The 16,988-nt window shown below is 38.8% G+C and overlaps 1 protein-coding gene across 1 annotated transcript; it reads right to left on the reverse strand.

The window, feature by feature from the left end:
- Window positions 1-3,942: 3,942 nt before the first annotated feature.
- anxa5b (annexin A5b) lies at window positions 3,943-16,659 on the reverse strand. Its single transcript, XM_042485293.2, has 13 exons — window positions 16,434-16,659; window positions 16,136-16,181; window positions 10,929-11,013; window positions 10,463-10,557; window positions 8,619-8,732; window positions 8,401-8,491; window positions 7,612-7,691; window positions 7,459-7,509; window positions 6,315-6,408; window positions 6,135-6,230; window positions 5,975-6,033; window positions 4,496-4,618; window positions 3,943-4,378 (listed from the first exon to the last, which is right to left on the reverse strand). The coding sequence occupies exons 2-13, from the start codon at window positions 16,136-16,138 to the stop codon at window positions 4,316-4,318; spliced, it is 954 nt and encodes a 317-aa protein (XP_042341227.1). The 5' UTR covers window positions 16,139-16,181; window positions 16,434-16,659; the 3' UTR covers window positions 3,943-4,315.
- Window positions 16,660-16,988: the final 329 nt, after the last annotated feature.

The following is a 16,988-nucleotide window of genomic DNA, read 5'->3' on the forward strand; positions in this document are numbered from 1 at the left end:
ACCTACTATGAACTCCATGTTCTCACAGTCTCTCGCCTGCTTTGTTTCCCTGCTAAAAAAACGATCTCGTCATTTCAGATCCTACCACTCCCTCCTGCCCTGCAGTATTTCCCGTCATTCCCCATCACCTCCCTGCCTACCTGCTCACCTGTTTGCGCTTTCCTTATTAGCCTCATAGTACACTGTATATATCAGCGCATTCACGTTAATTCTCTGTTACCCTGGTTGTCTGTTTTGCTTCGGTCTGTGAGAGAGTTGTGTCGGTGTTAGTATTCGTAGATCTTAGCAGCAGAGAGTCTGGAGTCCTTGAGAATGCCTTCAGGAATTTGGGTGTTATGGATTTGTGACTTCCAACACGAGCTTACTGTGAAATTTATGGATTTGTGGTCACGACTTTATGTCAGGTCATGAAAGCAACTGAGAAATTCATCCCGTGACTCTTTCCTTTAAACATCCACTGCTTTCTTCATCCGGTAGAGTTGAAGGAAGTGTTTTATTCTAGGTTATTTTTTATGCTTCTAAATCAAAGTACCATGCAGCCAACTACCTTCAAACAAGATGCATAGATACGAAAATATATAATATAATATCAGCAAACTGTAATAGTAAGCTTCAGTGCACCTTTACATATATTTCCTCCAGTGTCTAAAGCTCTGCTAGAGGGAATTCCCTCATTTAAATTAGTTTTATCTGACAAATTTCTTAAATATCTCACATTGGAGCTCTGATGACTATAGCATTAAGATTCACGTTGTTTTTATACTCATCAAAACTCAGGCCTTTATCCTCCTTACATGCATCTCAACATATCATCTTTTCTCTTTTGGGATAGTTTAAGAGAGGGAAAATGTAAAAGACATTCATGAGTTTTGTAAGTTAAATGTATTAAACACATCAAAAATATCAAAGTTAAAATGGCGTTACATTTAGTGAGGAGCCCATTGTGACTGGTTTAGGACTTGAAGTTTAAGTTTAGGACTTGAGACTTGACTTGTCTTGACTTGGGACTTGAGTGCAAAGACTTTTGACTTGCAAAACGATGACTTGTCCTTTTTTTTGTTGAATTCACATGTTGTGAATCATGCTACAATAACGATGCCTGTTCACATCAACACGTATGAGTGCTTTACATGCTTCACAGTCACAGCAGGACAAATATCACTTTTGTTTTCATATCTCTCTGGACCAGTGCTTCTCATTGAACCTTCATCTTTTTAATTAGTCACTTAGATCTTTTTCTCTCGTCGTCCTGCTCATCCCCTTTATAGGTCTCACAGAGCATGATGAGAAGTTAATTATTTCATTGGAAGCATTTATTTATTGTTTCTCACCCTTGTATTGGGGATTTTACTTTAATTTGTTCCCCAGCTGCATGTAAACTTCTGATCCTGTGTCTTTTTAAAACTGAAGCTCATCCAGCATCTAATAAGTTTAACACAATGTCTCCAACAATTTTTTTCATTCTCAATTCTTTGTTGTTTTTTTTTTATTATTATTAATTAGCAATTGTTTAGCCTAGAAAATGTCAGAAAAGAGTCTTGAGCTTTTGATATTGCTTGTTTTGGACTTTTTGTCCAAAATCCTTAAGATGTTCAGTTTATTATAGAATAAGACGGAGAAAAAAGGAAAATCCCCAATTTTAAGAAGCTGAATCTTTGGGGAAATGTTGGCTTTTTTACTTGAAAAATTAATAAAATTATCAATCAGCCATCACAATAGTCATCAGTACTCTTCTGCTGATTGATTTGTATATTAACTGACTGATTGTTTCAGCTTTAGATACACCAGCAGCCGGATGCAGGAAGATGGTTACAGTTTTTAGAAGTTTTCTGTGGTTGCAAATTTGGTTGCAACTTTTTTAGGATGAAGTATTTTTTAAACTTTTTATGACTGAGTCCTTCATTGTAGAGTTTAAACTAAAGTTTTGCTGATAAACAAACTCCAACTTGAACTTGAACTGTTTGTGGTCGGCAGAGCCTCAGTCAGTGTGATGACGGAGAGGAGGGGCTCCGCATGTCAGGAGGGAAAAAAAAACATTAAAACCCAACTCAACGCTCCACTAAGTACTTCAGATTTGACCCACAAAGCTGACCGGACACATGCCCACCCAAAAACACGCAGGGCAGCACGGTGGGAGGAGTTGGAGGTATTGTTCCTCCTGTGGCTCGAGGTGGTCTGACCCCCACACCCTGCTGTTCAGACCTTGTTATTGGCTGCTGGTTTCTGTGGCAACAATCAACGGCAACCGCCTCCGTGAAAAGAATAACAGAAACCTTAGTGTAACAGGACCTGGGATGACCCCTTCTTCAACCCAAACACACACACACACACACACATGGAGCAAAACATCTTCCTTTGAAATGATTTTACTGGAAACAGTTAGCAGTTACAGTAAGTGAAGGTCAACCCAAGAAGTTACATTATAACCAAAAAAAGTAGGATAATAAAAAGTTTCAGTGGGTTATTTATGACAAACCTCTTCAGAAACAGTGATGCAAGAAAAAAGATGCTGATGATCACAATTAAACATGGTGGAGCAGCATTCAGTTTTTATTCATCACATTTCTGAAATCTGTAACTTGGGACTATTTATACATATCTTGCACTGTATTTTTATTCTATTGTTTCATTTTTCTTCCCTTTTAGCATATTTTTCATCTTCTGCTTTACTTTGTTTCACTCTAATAATAATTGTGTGTTTCTTTTATATTTTTTCTTAAAGGTCCACTGTGTAAGATTTAGGGGTGTATATTGGCAGAAATGGAATATGATATAAAAGGGGTGTTTTCTTAGTGTATAATCAAAATAAGAAATGTTGTGTTATCATTATATTAGAAATGAGCCATTTTTATCTACAAAGGGAGTGTGTCTGTGGAGATCGCCATGTTGTTCCATAGTAACCTAGAAAAAACAATCAAACTGGCTCCAGAGAGGGCCGTTAACCTTTTTGCAGTGGTCACTGCAGTTAGCAGCAGATCTACAACTAGAGTGTCTGAAAAATACTGATTTCTCATAAAGTGAATCTGCTTTGTTCAGTGTTTCTAGTGGTTTAAATCACTGGGTCAGCAGATTGTTTGGCTCCCAGTAAAACCTCCTGGACTTCTAGATCTTATGAGAAAAAGAAAAACACTGATTTGTAATATGAAAGTACTGTATTCTGCGTTTTTAATGGTTTAAATCAAGGGGGCCATTTGTTTTGGAATAGAGGAGACCTCTCCTAAAACTCCTGAACAATAAAGTTTCAGATGGTTGCGATATGCAATTTTACCACTAGAAACCACTAAATCCTCACTGGACCTTTAAAGGATCCCTCATATTACAAAATGTGTGTTATTTCTCTTATCTCCAGTGGTATCAAAGCACAAGATCGTTAAAAAATGGGGGGAAAATATAAAAATAGTATTTTGGGACCACAAGCTAAATTTCATTAGCATGTTTTGTATTGGAGTGGAGGAGAAAATAAATCAAAGTATTGTTTTTTTAAATTTTTTTTTGTCATTCTGACAAACTGACCCTATAGAGAAAAAACACAGGCTCATGAGAGCACAAATGCTTTCATCGCTAAAGTCATTAGCTGTGGTCAGATGCTTTTTTTTTTTTTTTTAAATATAAACTAACATTGCCAAAGTGTAAAAACATGCCTTCACAAATTGAAGTCCTGCATTAAGTACTTAAAAAAAGAGAGCTCAAAATTTGAATTATTTCTAATCATGCATTATTCAACGCTACATTTTAACAATGTAAATAGTCAGAAAGTCCTCAAGTACTTTCCACCCCTGGCTTCACGCAGTGATGACAGGGAGGAACTCGTGTCTTTTAAAGCTGCACTACCTCCCTCTAGTGGCCAGGACACGCTAGTGCATGTTCATCAGAAATCAAACAGGTCCTTGTTAATGGTCCATGTGCAGGACAGAACAGCAGAGACAAGAAAAATGTGCTCACTTACTTCATCAGTTGAATTGTTTATTATTGCATAAATTGTTTCTGCCGTACAAAGTGCAAACAAAGCAACTGCAGTCTGATACTTTCGCATTCCAAATGAATAATATGACATTTATCATATTGATGATGTTAGCGGACCAAAAGCTGCATTGATTAATGTGGACGTGAACAAAATGTTAGCTACCTTTCAAAGACGTTATCTGGAGTCATAGTTTAAAAAGACCTGATTGGGCCGACTCTCTCTCTCACGCACACAAGAACGTTTTGTTGTGATGAACTTTGTGTTTCAGTGAGCCGACAGCCGAAAAATAAAGGCAGACTTGGAGGAGAGGCACTTCAGGTGTGGTTCTTGTTTTATTGCTTGTTGCTGCGGTTACGCATCATCTCCACCGCAGATCAACAGTAAAGCCTTTCGGTAGTCGCCGCCGGTATCTCCCTGCAACACAAAGACATGAGAATATAAGGAGCTGTTCCATATGGCAACTTACACATGAGTGTGCATGTTTGTGTAGTGCAGTGTGTTTGTTTATTTTTTTGTTTTTTGTTTATTTACCTTGATCATGGAAAACAGAGAGCAGGCGAACATCCTCCTGAACTCAGTTCTGATGTCCATCAGGTCCACCTCACTGCGAGTCACCATCGCTCTGATCAGGGTGTTGTCATCAGTTCCTAGACCCTACGACAAATACATGGAGACACCGTGACTGTGTGTCGCATGAATATATAACTATGATCTGACAGTGCACGCTTCTGTATAACATGTAAAAATAGTTAAAGAGCGACCGGATCCAGATGTGCATGAAAATACACGATTGTTTAACAATCTTTTTACATGTTTCACAAGAGGACAATGTCAGCACTCGGGGTTTCTGTGAACCATGAATACTTTACATCTACAAATTTCAAATGTATCATATTAACCCTTTAAGACCTTGGCAAATTGGCTTGATTTCTTTAAAAAAAAAAAACATGGGAAGAAGACAATGATTAAAAAAAGAAAATACCCTAAAATTAACAAGAATTTAGCAAAAAGTACAAGATAATATCCCGTTATTGATGAAAATAAAACAAGAAAAACAAAGTTAAAAAGAGAAACAATAAAGAAATCACATGTTAAAAGTGCTTAAAAATTCTAATAATTTTGTAACACAATTTAAAATATGCTAATTATTAGAATTATTGATATAATTCTATCGTAGCTTTTTTCTTTTTCCCCCAGACATTTTTCTCTAGCCTTTTAAAAATAATATTCTGAATCTACTTATTTCTTGCAATTTGTGAAGCATTTATTACCAAGTTGCTCATTGCCCTTTTCACGTTTTTGAAAGAAATCACATCAATTTGCTCAGGGTTCAAAGGTTTCAGAAGGGTTACATTTCTAAAGTATTGTTGTTTTTATGATCTGACTGTCATGCTGAGGTGGAGGGGATGTCACTTGAACAAGACGCCTGCCAAGACAGAGACTTCTGTTTGAGACTAACAAACAGCAAAAACAGTTTTTATTACTGTTTTTCAGCAGCTTTTAGCCTCCAAACATGGGTGTTTTTTTAGCAACACATCATTGTGTTTCCACCGGCGAAAGCAGTCATTTTTACTAACACTAGGGCTGCACAATTTGAAAAACAAATCATCACTGCGATATTTTGACAGATATTATGATTGAAATGAGTGACAATTTTAGTAATTATAGGAAAATGAGAAAAGGAAAATGCAATTTTTTGCTAGGGTCTGGACTAAACAACCATACCAACCAACAAACATAATCTTTACATAATCATAACTGAGTGGATTTTATTTGCCAAAACATAACTTACATTACCACATGAAACATTTCAAGTCTGATGAAGAGCATGTAGCTTGAAATGTCACCTTGGTGGTAATCTAATTACATATTTATGGAGCACAGAACAAAAATGAAGACTTTTTTCTAGCAGCAATATATTGCATTTTACTAACATTGTAGATGTCATGGTGGTTGAGCGCCACATTGATTATACTTGTTTGACCTTTTCAGACGTCTTTGTTGTCTCACCTTCATTGCGTAGTACAGAGTTTCAGCAAAATAGGCTGGGACGCTCCTGGCACACTTCACTATTAAAGAAAAAAACAGAAAATAACATGTTATTATTATTCATTCACAGTCATCACCTTTCAAGAGGCTGCCAACAGAACCAGCGAGCAGCGTTTCGTACCGACTGCCAGCAGCAGATCTCTCAGACCGCCAGATGTTTCCCTCTTGATGCTCTCCTCCATCTCGTATCCGGACAACTTCATGTAAGCATCAAACACTGAAACACACAGAATCAGAATCAGTCTAAACATTATGCAGAACTGCAAAAGAAATATAGATATCCTCAGACACACAGACAAACCTCTCCTGAGATGTTCTGCACTGCGGTTTCCCAGGATGGTGACAAACGATTGTTCATCAGTGCCAAACTTCTGCTCTCCTGCTTTGAAGAGGGCCTAAAACAACAAAACAAACAAACACACATCTCACATATTTGACGTTCAGCATCAGAGCACATTTACTCAGTTTTCAGGTACAAATTTCTTTATACTTTAACTCTGCTACATTTCAGAGGAAAATGTACTTAATACGTGCTGAAAAAGAAAGAGCCTCAACAGATTAAGCTCTCAAAGCCTCAGTAAAGTCTGGAACAATACTAAACTATACTAAACTAGTATCAGCAATACTAATAATAGAAATAGCAACTCAACAATACGATACGATATGAAACAATACAATACGATACAATACAATACGATACAATATGATATGCTACCATACCATAAAATTTATTGGTAAATTTGTCTTGGACTCAGTGCTGCACAGATAATGTCTCCACAGTTACGATAAAAACAATAATCACTCTATAACATTAAAAACACAATAGTCTAAACAAAAACATCAGATGTACCATTGCACATAATTCCAGTTACAGCTAACATAAGATTGCACATACATTGCACATAACACATATTGCACAAACGCAGTACTAAAAACACCATAAGACTACATAGTACACAGTTCTTCAGGCAGCATTGTTTAAACGTTTGAGTGGAGTAGAGCAAGTTACAACAGACTCTCCTCTGTACTGCTGGAGATAAATCACGTTCATATCGACACTCCTCCGAGATCATAAAACATTCAGCAAACGAGATCTAGAGGAAAATAGTTTACATACTTTAATTATACTATAATTTATTTTAAATTCCACTGAGACAGTTTAGGGGAATATTTTACTACCTTCATCCACCAGCAGATGTCATAACTTCATTATCATATGATCATAGCTGCCCTCCCAAATATCTCACACACACACACACACACACACACACACACACACACACACACACACACACACACACACACACACACGCTTCAAAGACCAGCATTTAGATCCAACCCACAATTGCATGTGACAGTCACACCCTCAGACAAAAAGACAAAGATGCCATTGATGGTGAGGAGAAGAACTATTTACTGAACTAGAGTTAAAACATCCGACCCACCTGAGCGTCATTTTCAATGTTTCCCTCCTGGATCCCCTGCTGCCTGTTCGCCTGAGGAAAGATAACATGTTTCTCTTTAGAGAGGAGGGGAGGAAATGCGAGACAAGGATAGAGGAAAGGAGACAAGGAGAGAAGATTTTTAGAGAGTTTTACCTGCAGCAGAATAACCAGAAGTCTCTTAAAGTGACCTGAGGTGTCACCGGCGATGTCCTCCTCCAGGTCGTCATCGTACTCTGAGGAACAAACGTGTTCATGTTTTCTTTCAGCCCTGATCTTTAAAAAAGCTTCCCAGGTTTCTGTCATACTTTTGTAAGAAATTGAGGCACCATGGCAACCAGCAATGATAATTTTGGTTTTGTTTTTCTATGTATGTATTTTTCTGTGTGCACATTTTCAAACTGTCGTTCCACCACATGAAAAATTACAGAAGCACCACCAAAAATGTACAAATCTAACACTCAAAAATATATTTTAGAACAGTTGAAGGCTGTAAAAAAGTAACGAGTAACACTAATATGGTCTATTTATATGTAAAGTGATTTTATCCTCACTTTTTTGTGCCTTTTCAATGAAAGTATGTATGCCACTGAAAATATGAATAATTCAGTTTTTAAAATGTCTTATTTTTATGGTCTACAGACATAATTGGTTTTCTCAGCCTGACTCTACATAATATGTAAAGTATTTAATTTGAATAAAACATGTTGGTGTGACTCCAAAGGATTTCAAAACGTCTGCGGTTTCAGTTTATTCATAGCTCTAAATCACCGCCTGTTAGAGCCATTCATACTAATAATAAATGTTGTTCATGTTCTGTTTTTTTTGAGTTGCTAATAATAACTTATTCTATTGTTTCACTGTAGAAATATATCAAAAAAAACAAATAACGACATATGTTTCATGCAGTATTAGTGTGTGTCTGTGTGTGTGTGTATGTGTTACCCTGTCTATAAGCAGCGACGATCTCCTTCACCTGCTGAGGCGTTCTGGAGGCGAGGATCTCCACCAGGACCTTCTCGTCTGTTCCTGCCCCCTACAGGTCAAAGAGGGGAAACGTCTGATGAATGACAGGTGAGTTTGAGGTGTTTAACTTCAGGTCTCTCCATCTACAGCTCAAACACAGTCCGTATGTGTTTTTATCCAGTATCTTCAGCGCTCACCTTGATGGCATTGCGGAGCGATGTCACATCATAAGCGAGGGGTGGGGTCATCAGAGCCACGATCAGGGTCTCAAAGTTGCCCCCCAGCTCTCCTTTCAGGTCATCTACCAGATCCTGTCATAAAAATACATCATGTGCTTTATTAAATCCTGCATGTCACTGCAGCGCGACGCTATGCAGCGATGGATTATATGGTTGCCGTGCACAGCTGAATAATTTTGTTATGGTTAAAATGTAATTGTCGTGTCATGTTCCATATATAAATGGTCTTCTGATGATTCGAGCTGTCTGGTTTGAGTCATGCTGGAGCTGTGATGTTGTGTGTGGTCATTGGGTTTAAAGGCCTCAGTATGCTTCAAACGCAGAGTTTGTCAGATTGTCAGGTGTGCGTCGACTTCGCGTTTTTTTCTTTGTAAGAAAAGCAGTGGCAGAGCTGGAGAGCACTTCATCCCAGGGTTTTTAGCATGGATGTATTAAAGGAAGTCTGGATAAAGCATGGAGGCGGGGCCCCATTCATTCCTATGAGAGCTTCTCATTGGCGCATGAAGCAAAATAAGCTCTTTTTTTGGGTGTGATATACGATAAAATACCCGGATCTACTGGCCCATAAGGCATGCGCACTAGACACTTGCAGCGGCCACAGCCAGGTGTGCCTGAGCGGCTAACGTTCCTTCCGGTTAAGCGCCTCGCTAGCTTGAATCGCAGACTAAAAAATGTAATTTTTTGGCTCTTTCAGAGTTTCCTAAAATTACTGAACTGGATGGCTTAATCTAGATAGTAAAATTAGTCATTTTGCAGGGGGTTTTGACGCTCACAAAAAAATGATTTACTGATTTACAGATGTCTCTTCACGTGACAGACCCTGGCAGTGTATTTCCACTATTGGCTGCTATGTAAAATTTGCATCAGAGCCTGGCTCACTTCCTGGGGGCCTGCCAAGAACAGAGGGTGTCTGCTGTAAAACCCGCTTAGGTAAATTTATGATATTGGACTATGTATGGAAAAAAAATTGAATTTTCTTTTTTTTTAAATTATGCTCTACACTGGGTTTTATTGTTATGACAAAATATGTCGTTAGGTAGAAAAGCAAAAGACACAACAGCGACAATCAGTGTCCGACTGATCTGCTTCCAAGTATGGGCTTTACTCTCTTTGTTGTGATAGTTTCTGACAAACACATCGCGCAGCTCAGGAGAGACAGTAGCTTAAGGAAAGAGCGGCAGTGATGACACCAGCGCCTTTCTGAAAAGTTCAGAGATTACTGACTAGAAGCGCTTGGAGCAGCCACACAAAGAAGCCAGAGCGCGCTTTTTTCTCTATGCAAACGCATACTCTCTCTCCTCAGTGGGAACAATTCAAAAAAAGACGCTGACGCTCAGAAAAAAAAGCTATGTGGACACAGGCCCTATCAGCTGTGTGATTGGCCAGGTGTGCAGCCACTCCGGACCCTCTTTCCTCAAGCTCTCTGCATCACTTTTTATGTGTAAAATTCATGCAACAGCATGAATGTTTTTGAGGAGAGACTGTCCGAATATTCTGGCTGGGTGAGTTTGGTTATTATTGCTTGTGCAGAGGCAGCAGAGAGTTCTCTGCTCAGCTCGTGTTAACGGAGGGGTCTTCAGTATTTTCCCCTTGGAGTCATGGACCCTCTGTTTGAGACCCAGGTGTTGAAGGAATAGTTGAGCCAGGTACAGTGAACTCTGTTAGAATTCACGCTTCCCCCAATAATTTAAGCTGAACATTATAAATGTATGAAAACGATGCCTTCAAACACACAGTAGTTAAGCTGGAGCTCTTGTAATTTGTGCGGTCATGTGATTTAACAGCTGCTGAAGTATTCCAACCTTTCCAAACAGAGTTTTGTAGGCAGCCTTGATCTCCTGCCTCTGGGCGTTGCTGCGAGCCACCAGCAGCTGCAAGATGGAATCCTCATCGGTCCCTACGGCAACAAGCACCATGGTTACTCATCCAAGCAGCAACATACACATATGACATAACAATGAGCATGCTCTGTCGTGGGGGACTGTTGATTACAATTATTTCGGCCACATAATTACAGCCTTCATTCGAGGTCGGCAGATGTTTTTTTGCTGACAGTGACTCAAGTTTCATTTCTGTACGTTTATGACTCACTGCTGTCAGTGCGGGGGGAGCACGCACAGACAGCAGGAATTACTACAGAGAGGAACTCCCCAAAAAACACTCTCATTGGTCTGTTGGAGTTGTACTACTGACTGACACGCCTTCAGGGTATCAGATGACCCTGCACACACACACACACACACACACACACACACACACACATCTTACCCAGCCCCTTCATTGCCTTGTACAAGACCTCAGCATCTGCACTGGCGTTGAAGTTTCCACTGGGTCGAATGGTTCCTCTGTTGGCCTGCAATATGGAAAAAAATGCACAGAGGAGGATTAGATCTGCGGTGGGTTTTCTAAAAGTTATGTGTCCCTTTTTTAAAAATGTCCCTTTTGTGGGACAGCTGGTATCCACATTGACACATATCCTAAATTATGCATTCAAGTGTTATTTTAACTGCAACTTAAATACTTCTTTGTGATAGAGCGGCTCTGTCACTGACTGTGGGCAACGCACACACACACACACACAAATACACACCCAAACACACCATACATCCCCTGCTCCTTTCCATTCTCGCTAAATAGTTAATAAACCTCACCATATCCTTCTTCCCTTTGCTGTTTCATTAGTGTGACCCAAGGTGCACACCTGGTCGTTCTATTTTCATCTTGTATTCACTGACGTGTTGCATGTTTGTCAGCGTTCTCCCATTAATGAGTTTGGTTGGTAAAACGGGTGCAACATTTTCTGCTGTTTAATAGTATGTTCGCGCGTGCTTTCATGATCATGAGAACTGCATCTCTATTGTTTCTTGTTTGTATTATTATTTTTGCACAATTAACTTTTTGGGGTCTGAATAAACTGTTGAAAATATAGGTGATCTCTGTTGTATATATATTTGGGTTTGAGAAGCTGACAATACTTATCTGGTAAGACAGAACAAGTGTGTTTGTTATTTTTTTCTTACATGTTAGTTTATACGGGGGAGTTTAAACTGGGCTCACAGCTGATGAGGTGATGCAGCACAGGTGTGGGGTTTGCGCGCGCTGGCAGGAGAGCAGAGACACCGTGGACAAGCAGAGCAGCACAGACTTGGTCTGTACCGACGACACTGACGGGAGAAAGTGAAGACGCCAGCCTATGGCCGGGTTGAGAGTACGGGACTGCAGAAACAGGGAGCAAGGTGGGCAGCTCACAGGAGCCACGACTGGAGGGGTGAGTGCACGCTTCACCTCTCCTCCAGTTAGTCCCTGTCTTATATTCTGATGGTCTTGGATTTTTGAGCGTGAGAAGTTGACCCAGAGTCCTGACAGTGATATAGACTGCATCAGAGATTGACAAAAACGAAATAACTTACTAAAGTAGTTAGTTCACATTGGTTTGACAATGATTTATTTGCATGATTATTTGATTCTTTTGGTTGTAGTGTTTAGTTGCTATATTACTTTTTTTTGCTCGCCCAGTTTATTTTACTGAATAACTGAATAATTGTTTTGAATTTAGTAATTACATTATTTTGGCTCACCCTCTTTAGTTAAATTTGATGTCATGGTTTATTAACACCTGATGTAAAGAGGAGGCAGAGACAGATGAGTCTGCTGATTTGGGTTTTACTAATTTAAAAGCTGAAGAGGCCACATGCTTGAGGGACAGAGGGCCATCTGTGTGCTTACAGCTGAGCGGCTGACAGGACTGCTCTCTGCTCGGGCAACACTGGACTTTTAATATGGGTAATTGGTAATAAATCAATCTGTTGTAAACCATACCCACTGTCTGCATGCCTGTTTGGGTCACCCCAACCCCAGTAGATTTTACCAGATTTGATCAAATTTTAATGTCAAGCTACACCTGTGACAATTTTCATTGCCAATGACTGCAAAATACAGCAGCAATTGATTGGAAATTGCTATTAACAATATTGAAACCCACATGGAAAGTTTTTTGGAGGCATGTTTTAGGCCCAATAGTCCTGTAACTGTCATAACTTTCTTGTTTGATGAATAAAAACAATAAATAACTCCTCTGGTAATGTTCTTGTATTTTTTTGGCATTTAACAAGAAGTAGATGGTAGGAAGTGTCTGTTCCTGTTTCAAAGAAACATTATTTATGTCTGCTAAATCTGCCAGCAAGCAGGTGGTTACTTTAGAAGAGAACAAGTACATCTTTTCTTTCTGTCAACTGCTGCTTATTATCAGATAAAAACTAAATGCAATAACATTACAGATCATACCTAATTGATCTGTAACTTCATGCTGACATGTATTATCTCTACATTCCTTACATGCATAACCTTATCTAACCTTAAGATCATGGCAGACCATCCTTAATCAATCTCTACATTCAGATACATATGAGATCACATTTCTCAGATTCTTCATGTGCATAATGTCATTATATACTTTTGCTCTGCTTCAACTGAATAAAATTACATAATATACATCCTTACATTCATGTGTACAAACTGAATGTATAAAACACTGTACCACAGATCTGTTATTTGAGTACACCCATCAAAGACATTCCATCTTTTAGATGCACTTCACAAACTTAATGGCTCACAGACTTAGGGCTCCATTAAATATGTGCAGATGTGCACACAAGCTCTCACATCAAACCACTTATTTCATACACTCCTATTTCATAAACAGGATGTTCCCATGTAGTTTTTTTACTCTTGTAATTGTTTCAGCGGTTTACATATGATTGATTATATGGCTAATAATTTCTCTGAATGTGGAAAAAGTAAATCAGAACAGCAGACGGATCAATGCTGAGGACAGTAAGAATGCGATAAGGTTGAAAAACATTAACTTAAGATTGATTTTCATTTTTTCTGTATCATTGCAGCGCATAACACGGACACTCCCTAAAACTACGACACATTAACAATAAGATAGCCAAGTGGCTGCTTCTTGTTTCAGGAGGGAGGAGGGATGTTTAGAGAGGAAAACCACGGGAATGTCTCTGGAATTCTGACCCTGAAAATCTGGAAAGAAAAAAAAACTGTGGGACGTCCAAAAACTAGTTGCTGTTAACAACCAGGATTCTGTCTTTTTCTGCAGGGAGGAATTTGCCAAAATGTCCACGAGCTCCTTCGACTCACAAACACTCTCAGAGCCAGAAGATAAACACAAATCTAATCAGCGTGCAGATGGCCGCTGCTCGGACAAACAGCTGGACAAGAGGACATTTCGTCTAAATATCTGCATTGTGTTGTGTTGTTCTAATTAAGAACAGCCATACAACAAAATGCAGATCTCCTAAATGTTACACAGTTTGCTCGTATAGAAAAAGAGAAGTTGTGGAACGAGTTCAGACATGACCTGAGGCTGGGGGCATCTGTGCAGGTATGTTGACCCTCAGTTATGTAAACAGAGGCTGGTATCTCTGCTCTAAGGCACATACAGTATCACCAGACGATACACTGTACATGATGTAACCATGCTCGTATGAAGGGAAGTCCTCTACAATATTTCATTGATAACTTTACTGTCTTTTGGAGCTTTGTGGTGCTCCAGGGCTGCAGCTCCTTCTGAGGAAACCAAGGTTATGGGAATTCAAAGCGAAGTTTACATTTTTTTAATTTTAAGATACACAAAAGGTAGATACTAATATTTTAAGAGTTACATTTCTTTAACTTTGACACCTTTCAGGCCAAGAAAATGGAACACTAATAATGGACTTTTTAGTGAAGAGGGTTGCATCTTGTGTCTGGCAACTTTTAAAATGAAAAAATATCTGAAGTTTCTTAGAATCTGAATTTTTCAACAAGGGAGAAGAACAAGATGTAATTTAAAGAACTGACAAGGTTATTTAATTTTTTTGTGGAAAAAACATGATGATGATAAGGGTCTTTGCAAAGGAGAACATTTTTTATGTCTTGAACTATGTCTGCATGGGATCTTTAAATATTAATATACAACCATTTAACTGTTAACTACATCCCAAGATAAAACTCTCAGAAATCAGCTTTTAGATCATCATGCAGAGACATTTAAATGTTTTTAAATAGCTGAGAAGAGAATAGCCGAATTAATTACATATTACAAACAAAATCCCAATAACTAGAAAATTTTACACAAGTTTGAGTCTTCTTTAAATGTTCTTTGGGTGTGAAAGCTCAAGCACGAGAAAAAGAGACTATCTTTGAAAACAGATCAAAAATATATCCTTTGAAAAAGGATTTCCTGTAACAGCCGGGCAGTGTATTTTTTAGCAGTGGTTACTAAATCAAGAGTAGTATTGCATTTGTTAAGGACTTTTTTTTTACGACATTGACATAAAATAAACTTCAGTGCTCATGAACCTGTCATTCAGGCTAAAGGTGTGGCTTAGTGATGTGTTTTTAATACTTTTTGGACAACAATCAAGGTCTGTGACACAGAGGAATTCTCTCTGTCAGGCTGCAGCAACACAAACACTTGTTAATACTTGTTAGCAGGATCAGTTTCTTGTTGTTTTTGTCTTTGCACTGCAGTTTTAATAGGAATAATCCATAAAAAAAAATAAGAATAATAAGAAAAATCTAGACTAGTCCTTTCCTCGTACTAAAATTAGACCTTTATTTAGGAAAGTAGGAAAGACCTGTTAAAACTGACGTCTGTGAGCATATCTATACCAAAGGAAGCTACGGTTTATAGCTCCAGACCAAACTGTCTGCAGAGTGCAGCAGCGTTGCATCATCACAGCTGACTATCATGAATATAATCACTTTTTTTTATTACAGAAACGTAAAACTCCACCCAGCTTTTAAAAAAAGGAGGAAGAAGTAAGTGTTCCCCTTTAAGAGTGGGAGGGAGGGTTGGATTTAAACTCCAGGCTAGACGTGGAAATGGGTGTATAAAACACAGAGAGAGGTGGAGAGACAGACAGAGACCCACCCGAATGGAAAGGAGCCCACATGAGTCATACAGCAAACTTCCCCAAATGAACCCTCTTTGCTGCCTCGCAAGCATCAAGACACTCAAAACTTCATAAAATGACGTGTTTCATTAGTAAAAGTGTCCATTTCTGTTTAAATACACTTAATTACAGCAACAAGTTACTTATTGAACTCTATGTAAATACTTTTCTGTATCTTGAACATACTGTATGTACTGCCACTTGTACTACATTTATAGAAGATAATGGGCTTCTGTGATTAACAAGAGCTGACAACTTTATCAACAGTGAATAAATACTGGCATTTTGTAAACTTTAACCTACATTTAGATGCAATCTTGGTATTATATAAAGTGGATAAAAGTGGGCGTTGTCTTGGAGTTCAGAGGGTAAAAACTAGTCACACATTAGCATAAATAACGGATTTTTGATAACGCCATTTAAAAACTTATTATTTTAATCATCCGTGTAATATGAAGTTTGAAGTGTTTTTTTTAGGGTGACAGTTAAAAACAAATCGATGTAGTGAAGATGACTCACCATTTTGACAGTGTTGCAGGTTATAAATTCGGCGGAAGAAGAAGATCTGTTAAAAAGAGAAAAGCGTTATACTAGTTATGTAAGAACCAGATGTTTTTACTTCTAACATCTGCAATTAACTTGATCTGTTTGTTTCCTATCCGGTGGCTGGCTGTGTCTCCTAGCCGTCAAACTTCCGCAGACCTGATCTGTCTTTCTTTTGTCTGCAGGTAGACCCCGGCTGTCCTCGCTCACCTGGCTGATGCTGCTGAACTTATGTCTGAAAGTGAAAGCTTTAAGATGAAAAAGTGAAACTTACCGCTGAGTTTCAGCCGTCAGATGAAGCTCGGTGAGCGGACAGAGATCCGGCAGAGAGGGAGAAGAGGAGGAGAAGAAGGGCTGACGGCAGAAACCTACTGCTAAAAACTCTCCGATGCGCGCGTGAGCGTGTGGGTGCGCGTGTGTGGGCCACACCCCGGTGCGCACAGGCTCTGGTACAGCCCTGCTACTGGGGCACTCTGGGAAATGATGTTTCAGGCGTTCAGAAGCTGCTGTGCCTCAAAACATGGAGTCAGTACAAAGAGAAAAAGTTTGTTTTCATCTTTATTTGATTTTTTATGCTTAAATAATGGCTGCTGAATGAACACGGGATGGATTATTCAGCCAAACAGAAGTTTATTTCCACTGGTTTTGTCACTGTGAGTACACAAAGTCACTTGATCCATTGTCAACATTAAAATATTGATTAGTGTAGCATAGTCAACAATGGGCTGACAGACAGCAGTTAAGTCTGTTTACATTGTGCTGACGTCCACGAGTTAAAAACCATAGAAAATACTCTAAACTCTACTCCTTCTTTGTCACATGATAGAAA

Source organism: Plectropomus leopardus, chromosome 3 (genome assembly GCF_026936395.1).
Source record: "Plectropomus leopardus strain MGB_pleo_1.0 chromosome 3, ASM2693639v1, whole genome shotgun sequence".
NCBI classification, from domain to species: Eukaryota; Metazoa; Chordata; class Actinopteri; order Perciformes; family Serranidae; genus Plectropomus; species Plectropomus leopardus.